The following is a 9,776-nucleotide window of genomic DNA, read 5'->3' on the forward strand; positions in this document are numbered from 1 at the left end:
ACACAAATTGGAATGTGACAACAGGTATATCTTAAAATTTGGTTGGCTGAGAAGATCACTAGGATAGAGATTAGTGGAAAAGTGTCAAGTGGGGCGTGATAAAAAAGTATAGCTATGAATGTTAACTTTTTTTCAAATTAAAATAACTTAACTATGTGTGAATTACTTCTAAAAACAAATGACGAACGTCAAAGTTTCGACACCAAATTATGATACGTCTGCTACAGTAAATATTTAATAATTCAAAAAATGCAAGACATGCATTTTTCACACACATTTATCACATAATCATAGTTAAGTAACATGTATTTTGTTTAATATTTAATTATTAAGTTAATTTTATTGTTTGGGAATACACCCGATACAGATAAGTTTTACCTGTCTGCTACTGTGTAAATTCTACATCGGAGATTTTGAAAAAGTTCCAGTCCCGTTCTAACTTGTAGCTTTAAAACAACACTTTCGGCTGTTATAAATTATTAAGCTAAAAGCTTGTTGACTTCCTTCTCCAAATTTAATTAACGTGATTGAGTCGCATGTAGAAATTTAAGTAAAATATTGATTAAGAAACAGTTTAAAATGTAGAAACTACATTAACTAATACGTGAATTGGAAAATATTTTATTGGCGATAGAAAACATTTTATTGTCCATATTGAACCTGGCTGGCTATACATTTACACAAATAGCCAGCAGTTCAAAATTTTCTTTTCCTAGCTGGTATACTTAAATTATACACTGATTATACAAGGTTACACACATATTATACAGCCCTCAAGCTATTTTTAGTTTAAGCAGTTGGATGGACGGCTTTAGGTTAATTTTTTCTTGGAAAATAAGCTTTGTATCTGCTTGGTCGCATGTTTGATTCCCCGAGTTGGATAGGACTTTAAAACCTTTAACAAGAACTTTACTGCAAATTAACAACAAAGACATAACAACAACATATTGAAGTGCATCAGCACGATCGAGAAAATTACAGCAATGTATATATGATCTTTTCCTCCTTAACTAATTACAAACAGTTCTATATTGTCATGCTCATAGCCATTGTTACTTAATTCTGTTCAGTGGAATTCTTTCACTTTGTCGCGCAACCCTTGCCACATGAGAGATCCTTTGAGGCATGGTCATTCCTCCGGAGACGATTATCTCTGCATTTTTTGGCTTCATTGTTAGAACCCCTTGAAAACAGTTCCGTAAACAAACCCGAAATTCAGTTGAAGCATTTACTAGTAGCTTGTTGACATAACCTTACCATGGATAAGCTTATGTTGGTTTATTTTAGAAGGTCAGACAACTCACTAAACTAAAGACACCATTAAGTAAGATGCATGCTTAGACCAGTCACCAAGCTACTAGTACTAAAACAAGCAGTGACAAGTTAAAAGGACGAGTTGACAAAGACCAGAGACATACCAATGCCTTCACGGATGGACATGTTTGGTCTTATAACATCATTGGCATTAACCAGGAGTACATCACCAATGTACAAATGGTTCGTAGGGACAAAAACACTACACAATTCTTCATCCCCTTCATCTGTCTGCCATCCAGAATGAAAAGAGTCAATGTTGAACATCGATATCAGACAAAAAAAATCATAAAATGCTCTTTCTCGTGTTCTATTTTAGTCGTTCTTTCTGCTTCTAATCATTCATCTCTACCCACCACCCGAGAGAGAATACGAGGAGCTTATTTTTGAAAAAACATCAGTAGTTCAAGAGTTTTAAGTGATGTTATCATTGTCAAAAAAAAAGTTCAAGACTTTTTAAGTGTAAGAAGTTATGCATATTAAAAGAACAATTCAGCACTTATCAAATAAAAGGCATTCAGCATTTACGAGTCACTACAAGCAGGAAGGGAAAAAATATATACCAGTGATACCTTGGGTGAAAATTAGATACCAGAGAATATGAACAAATAGTTACAGAATTTAAGCTGAGGAGAAACTCAAATTGACTGCTTTTTCTAGTCCATTTGTATAGCGACAAAAGAAAATACGCATTTCTGAAAGTGATAAAGAAGATGGTTTTCCCTATTCCAACATGTTATCATAATGGAAAAGTTGCCACAGGAACAAATACCTGAAGGGTAACTGATGATGTAATAAAACCAAAGGCATATTCACCCACACGAGGATGACGAATGATTGCCACTTCCTTAAAAGCAGTGGTGTTCTGGTCTGTAGATTATATACGAATGAAAAGTCAGTATCAGGAACAAAAAGTAATAAGAAAATGCAGCAAAAGCAAAATACTCAATGAAACAACCTCAACTCTCAAAATAGAGTATTTATTTAGTCTTGAAAGCACAAAATTTGTATTTTCTGTCTTGGTGGTCCTGATCCCCATACTTTTTGACACTCTTTTTTATTGAAATGGAAGTCCAGTACACCACATGAAAGTTAATTTCAGATTTCACATCCTTGAAAGTTAATTTCAGATTTCACATTCTTACGTCACAGCTCTGAAATTCATTTAACTCCTCCATTTGAGATTATCCTTCCTTTTTCTTTCGTTGCTATCTACCTTTTCGTGATGAAAAGACGAAAGTGATAGTAACATATACTATAAACTATTAAAAATAAGGCGGTTCTCCACAATCTTTGCTGAAAAAACCATCCCCCCCCCAAACACCTTTTTTGACTGGGGATGATAGTAGCAAGAGATGGCTCTGGAAGTGAATTAGACATGTGCACCACTCTTTGCCTTGTCCCATAACAAACAGTTTTCTCTCCGTTTTCACTTCAGAAGAAGAAAAATTTGTAGCTTTACCTGGAGATACTGCAGAACTTATCTGCTTTGAGGCCGAGTATAAGTGTCTGACAAATGGCATTCGCTTAATAATCCATTCCCCAATCCAGAAAACAGTAGCACCCAGCCAAGACGAAACAAAAACCCCAACTAAGAATACAAAAACAAGAGATGTGACAAATCCTAGTCCTGCACCAACAACAAATGTCGCAAAGGTCAGGAAACCTGGCCAATATATAATGGACATAACAATATCTCATACAACAAGGGAGGTGGGCAACACATAAGCCATGCCATGAAAACATGAGATTTACCAATTGTGTATGAAACGACGAAAGATAACCAGTGATGTCATATTAGATATTTGATGAAAACGAATAGGCATCCACTACTTCCTCACAAGTGAAGCATTTACAACTCAGGAAAAGAATAGTGTGTATTTACATGTATGCTGATACAAACGTCACAGTTCTAAAAGCAAAGCAATTCATACAAATTAGTCAGAGAATTATCTGGCAGTTGGAATCATGCTCTCCTCTGTTGATCAGCAGCAACAGCTGGTTAATGATTCAAAAACAAAGTATATTTTATTTTTTTCTCTTTTAGATGAAATATTGCTAACACAATGTTATGTATTGAGGGGAAAGAGAAAGCAACCACAATTAATCTGAGGCTATTCACTCCTTACACTTCTAGTATTGCTAGGTCAACCACGAGCATCTTACTTATATAGCTGGATATAGTTGGTTGTATGCTGAAAGCAATATCCTTTTGAAGCCGCTGACTGAACTCCTCAGTTACCAGAAACAAAACTTACTCCCCTCTCTACTAGTAGGAAACAGAACTAATCAAAATTGACAAGACCAAAAATGAATCATCAAAGCTTCTCTTTGCTGATATTGCTCTGGCTCCTCACCACAGTCCAAAAAAAGAGAGTTTATAATTACTTTCTTACTTTTCTCCTTGGCACAAGGAGATAGTAACTTTTTACATGTTTACAAAGAGATGCATGCAACTGATAAGTTTAAACACAGAGAACTATTTGCAATATTATCTTAGAATGATAAAATATCTTAAAACGATAATATGAGATGAGGCATAAATATGTATTGAACTATTAGCTCAACCTGGATAGATCATCAATACAGAAAACTAACTACAATATAGAAATAGCTGGAAATATGTCAATGCCAAGTTGTTCATATATGGACTGAAGAAACCATCAACAAACTGAATAAACCACCAAGTCACAAAGAATGTAACTGCTACAGGGAAGAGAACCACACTGTAATTCCAAATTTTGGAGTAGTTGGGTATTGAAAGATAGCAAAACATATTTGTAAAGCAACGGAAGAGAAAAGCAACTACCATCCAGTCATAAACTTCTTTGATACCCAGCTTTGAAGAAAATAACAGCAAGCCTGAAAAACGGGGTGTGAAAAACCATTAAGATATATGCAAGTAAACTACCTACAGGAATATGTATAAAGAGAAATACTTAAATATGTCCTTTCTAAGTCCTGAAAGCGGTAACATCTCCTCTCCCCCCCCACCCCACCTGCCACCACGACCAGCCCGCTTCCGTCGACCAGGTAACTCCGGCGATCAGGTAACGCCGGTCACTTTTGATTTACTTTTTTCTCCTCCCCTTTTCTTCAATTCTTCTTCTCTTCTCCTTTTTTCCCCTTTTCTCTCCTCAGCTTACCTGTAAGAACGCGGAAACAAAACTTTTTCCCTACTGTTTTCTTTTTTCCTTTCTCTTTTCCATCTCCTTTTTTTTTTTTTTTTTTCCTTCTCTTTCCCCCCTCTTCTCTTCTTCTGTTTCTGGGAACAGAATTTCAACAGTGAACAGGACGTGAACAGTAACGACCAGGTTTAGTTCAACACCTCCGGTTGCTATATCCATTATTTGTCCACACATTTGTAGTAAAATTTTGACCACTCTTACTTGTGGCTTGGCAAAGACTAGGGTCATGTTCTCGTTTGGGGACCAAAAATGAATCTAGGTTGAAAGGCTTGGAATATTGGGACTTTAACGGGGAAGCTGATAGTTAAGATTCTTCTGGCTTGTATCCAAGAGACCTTCACCGGTAGGTCGAAGTATAGAAACAGTCCAAAAAAAGAGAGTTTATAATTCCTTTCTTACTTTTCTCCTTGGCACAAGGAGATAGTAACTTTATACATGTTTACAAAGAGATGCATGCAACTGATTAGTTTAAACACAGAGAACTATTTGCAATATTATCTTAGAATGATAAAATATCTGAAAATGATAATATGAGATGAGGCATAAATATGTAGGAGTACGGAACTATTAAGTACCAAGTATCAACAAGCTGGATAGATCACCTCAATACAGAAAACTAACTACAATCAAATTCTAGAAAGTGGAAAGTTGAACTTACCAAATATGTCAATGCCAAGTTGTTCATATAGTGGACTGAAGAAACCATCAACAAACTGAATAAACCACCAAGTCACAAAGAATGTAACTGCTACAGGGAAGAGAACCACACTGTAATTCCAAATTTTTGGAGTAGTTAGGGTTTGAAAGATAGCAAAACATATTAAAATTAGTAAAGCAACGGAAGAGAAAAGCAACTACCATCCAGTCATAAACTTCTTTGATACCCAGCTTTGAAGAAAATAACAGCAAGCCTGAAAAACGGGGTGTAGAAAACCATTAAGATATATGCAAAGTAAACTACCTATTTCTTAATATGTATAGAGAGAAATACGCTTTGAATTTTTTAAACTTGTTTATGTCCTTTTATCACAACCTTGGATTCTCACTATACTGGGTTGTTGTTGTTGTTGTTGTTGTATCACAAGATTCTCACTATACATACACAAAAAGCACAATAAGTTCCAGACTGAAAATATATTGGAGTGGAGTTGGTATTAAAAGGATTAAAAAATATACTGCTCAAGTGACTGATAAACAGTTACCCTCTAAAGAACCTGGATTTTCTAAATTATTTGTTCTCGTGTTGACCACTTGTTTTCCAGTTTGAAGATTCTTTTCTGGATTCAGTTTATCCTGAAAGCTACTACAAATTCTTCAAAATAACCAGATAAGCATATATAGATTATATATTGGTATACTGGATAGGAAAGGGACTAGTGAATACACTGCTAAACTCTCCAAAGAACCTGGATTTTCTTAAAGGATTTAGTCTGACTTGACCACTTGTTTTCCAGTTTGAACTTCTCTTCTGGATCCAAGTTTCGTTAAAAGATCTTTAAATTTCTCATATAAATATTTCCAATGTAAAATGAAACCGATTAACAAGCTAAAGAATTTCTAACATAATATCTTTCTATCGACGTCAATTTCAAACCCAGAACACAAGAATGTACATTTTAAGTGCGTGGATTGATGCTAAATTAACCAGTTTTACCCCGACCAAAATAATCAACTCTACTTTCCATAAGTAGATAAGATAACAAAATTTATGACTCTGATCATATCAAAATTAACCATTTCGCTACAAAAATGCCCATTTTCACATTCGGATTATTAGAATGTATCTTTCTGTGCATAAATTGAATCTAATTAATCGATAACCCCACCACCTTGTAAAAATAAAACACGAAATCACCACATTGTACTTGAGCAGATAAGATGAAAAAAATATCAAAATCCTATCAGATCCTGTTGACTTCATATTCGCCAGACACTTAAGGTGTGTTTGGTATGAAGGAAAATGTATTCTTGGGAAACTTGTGAATTTTTTACTAATCTTCTAGTGTCTGGTATGCAAGAAAATATTAGTCTCTCCATTTGACTTATGGGCAACAGTAATTCCCTCTAAAACATCACAAATTACACTAGCAGCCAAAACAAAAAACAGACAGCTTGACATAATTACGAATAAAACTGACCTAGCCGGTAGAAGAATTGGGTGAAGAGGGAGGTGATTTGGGGGAATAAAACACAAGTACCCATTTCACATTCATTTCTATTTCCCATATTTTCAAAATACCGGCCACCTCCTACTAGCAACAGGTAATAGGTAAACATAATCGAAGAAGAAATGGCTTTGAGGCGTGGATAAATTGACTTTCCTTAAAGAGATATTGCCCGTATACATATTGGGGAAAATACAAGCAATTTCCTTCAGGATACAACAAAGCCCATGTTATAAATACGGATTTTTCTATATGCTACTTCAAGAGTGTCCTTATATTTATAAGATTTGAAGATGACTCTTCAGAATAGTCGTGCCCTTTCATGAACAGATGCGTCTATCCAATTGAAAAACCTCTTATATTACAGACTATCTAACTTTGTCCACCAATGCTAAGGCCACATGGGAAGAAATCACCTAGTGTTTTTGTCTCCGTTAGTATTTTAACGGAGACCTCACGGTTCTCAACCCAATTTCTTGACCTCTAGGCCACACCCTTGGGTGCAACAAGAATACACTTCCTATAGCAAACACGAATACTCATTTTCCCTTTCTTTTTGTTTACCCTTTTCTTTATAATTGCCATTTGATTTATGGGCAACAGTAAACTCCCTCTAAAACATCACAAATTAAACGAGCAGCCAAAAGAAAAAACAGACATTCTTTTCTTTTCCTTCTTTATTTCCTCCCATATGTTCAAAATCAATACTCTACAACAAGAATACATTTCCTATAGCAAACATGAATACCCATTTTCCCTTTTCTTTATTATCTCCATTTGATTTAAAGGCAACAGTAAATTCCCTCTAACCCCTAGATAGGGTAGGGATAAGGTCTGTATACACTCTACCCTTCCCCGACCCCACTTGCTGGATTTCACTGGGTATGTTGTTGTAGTAAATTCCCACTAAAACATCACAATATACACGAGCAGCCAAAAAATAAAAAAAATAAAAAAGAGAACAACTCTAAATAATTACTAGAAAGAAAACAGACCTTGCGGGTAGAAGAATTGGGGGAGTCAGGAGGTGATTTGATGGGGTCTTCAGGATCTTCTTCTTCAACTTGACTAAGTGGTACTGAAGTTGGATCTTTCTCTTCCGCCATTTTTGGGCTTTCTTCTCTAGATCTCAGCAAGAAATAGACAAGACTTGCTTACAAACAGCAGCACTGAGACAGATGAGATTCGTTGGGAAAATTTGAGGTTTAAGACACAAATTGAAAGAAAGAGACTCGTGATTTGTGTGAGGTGTAAGTGTGACGACCTTTTTCGCTTTGTATACTTAGAAATGAAGTCAGACAAAATATAAAAGGGATACTTCTTCAATTTTACAATAATTTTCAGTGTTTGACTAAAAATATCTTTTTGTAAATAAGCTAAGTAATAGACAATTAAATATTTTTTTCACTTTATTTAAAAAATTTGAAGGTGTAGTTGTGTCTGATTTATTATTTTTGCAAATAATATTTAATTGTTTGAATGTACTAAAAGTGAAAGCAGAGTTTTAGGTATTTTTCAAATTTAAGTACATCTTGAAGTTGCATTTGAAATTTTTCTGGTTAAACGTTGATTTTCAAATAAAATAAGAAAAAATCTAGAAAAAAATGAATACTTCTCATGGCCAAACGAGCCCAAAATAATATCAAATGTACTTAAGAGTTCTATATCGGTGGCTTGATTGTTGGTTCGAGTTATGTTGTAGGTAGAAGTTAGTTATGTAGAGTTTAGTTATTCATGTGTTAATAATTTCTGCATTATTTATTTTATCTTTTACCCCAATAATACATATATCACTCATAACATATACATATGTTATTTATGTAGCTAGGATTGTAAAACGATAATCAAACATCATACTTGACGTACAAAATTTTATACAAAATAACTGAAAAGCTACCAAACATGATATTAGCTATGCTAATTTTAATACATGAATAACTCTCTTCCTAACCAACAAGTCAGCAACCAAAGGATCCAATTAATGAGTTTTAGCATGCAAAGTCAATTTCTAATAGAATAAATATAATCTATAGAGAGTTTTAGAGTACAAAAAATAGTCTGTAAATTGACCCTGAAAAGCATAATTGGGAATGGTGATTGGCACTTGATTGTCAAGGTGTACTTTACTTGAATTCAAAGTGATAGATTAACTTAAACATTCTTTTACGTAGCTTGCGAGGGACATGGAAAAAAATTTATTCCAACACCTAATATTAAAATCAAACTAGAAAATTTTAATAGCTCCGTTAGTTGGCTATCCGAACTTTTACTTTATTGGTGAGGGTTTGATTCCCCACCTTTTAATCTCTATCCCAATTTAAAAAAAAAAAATTACATCAGACAAATAATTAAAATACAAATATTTTTATCATATAATTATATTAAGTTTATTACTATAAGTTAATATAAATATCAAGTATGAGTAAAGTTTTATGGCGGGCAGGAATGTGGGGCGGGGCTTCCAAGGCTGGGAGAAGGGCAAAGGAGCATGAGACACCTTGCACCTTCAAGGATCTTTTTTAGTAGGGAAAAGGATCAAATATACCCCTCTACTTTAATTTATTAACTAATTTTATCTCGATAGTCAAAGTAGTCAAACATACCCCTCCTGTTACAAGTTGGGGCTAAATATACCCCTACTATTAGCAAAGTTTCAAAAATACCCCTCATTTCTAATATATTCCTACATAAATAAGTCTAATCATTGAAATTGGGTGACATGGACGCCACATGGCATTTAACTTATTCTATGTGGTACCTACGTGACAATTTTTTAAAAAACAATCTAGAATATTGATTTTTTTTTTAAAAACAAATCTAGAAAAAAAAATGACTTTTATTAAAAATCTGAAACTTTTTTGTTTTACTAATACCTGTTTTTTTAAAATATATTCTTGAAAATGGGATATTATTGTTAAAAAATCTGGAAAATGGTTTTTGTTAAAATTTGGAAAACTGTAAAGTATTTTTTTTTTTTTTTAAAAGTGTCCTATTTTTTTTCTTTTCTAAATCTGGATTAATTTTAAAAAATCTAAAAAACTAATTTTAAGAAAAATCATTTTCCAAATTTTTTAATAAAAAAATCCAATTTGAATATTTTTTATTTAAG

General features: G+C 33.8%; 1 protein-coding gene across 1 annotated transcript; it reads right to left on the reverse strand.

Moving 5' to 3' along the window:
- Positions 1–862: 862 nt before the first annotated feature.
- LOC132059375 (protein LIKE COV 2) lies at positions 863–7,949 on the reverse strand. The gene is made up of 7 exons (XM_059451970.1): positions 7,663–7,949; positions 5,361–5,413; positions 5,161–5,270; positions 2,777–2,944; positions 2,087–2,184; positions 1,419–1,545; positions 863–1,153 (listed from the first exon to the last, which is right to left on the reverse strand). The coding sequence occupies exons 1-7, from the start codon at positions 7,771–7,773 to the stop codon at positions 1,053–1,055; spliced, it is 768 nt and encodes a 255-aa protein (XP_059307953.1). The 5' UTR covers positions 7,774–7,949; the 3' UTR covers positions 863–1,052.
- Between the last annotated feature and the right edge of the window lie 1,827 nt (positions 7,950–9,776).

Source organism: Lycium ferocissimum, chromosome 6 (assembly GCF_029784015.1).
Source record: "Lycium ferocissimum isolate CSIRO_LF1 chromosome 6, AGI_CSIRO_Lferr_CH_V1, whole genome shotgun sequence".
NCBI classification, from domain to species: domain Eukaryota; kingdom Viridiplantae; phylum Streptophyta; class Magnoliopsida; order Solanales; family Solanaceae; genus Lycium; species Lycium ferocissimum.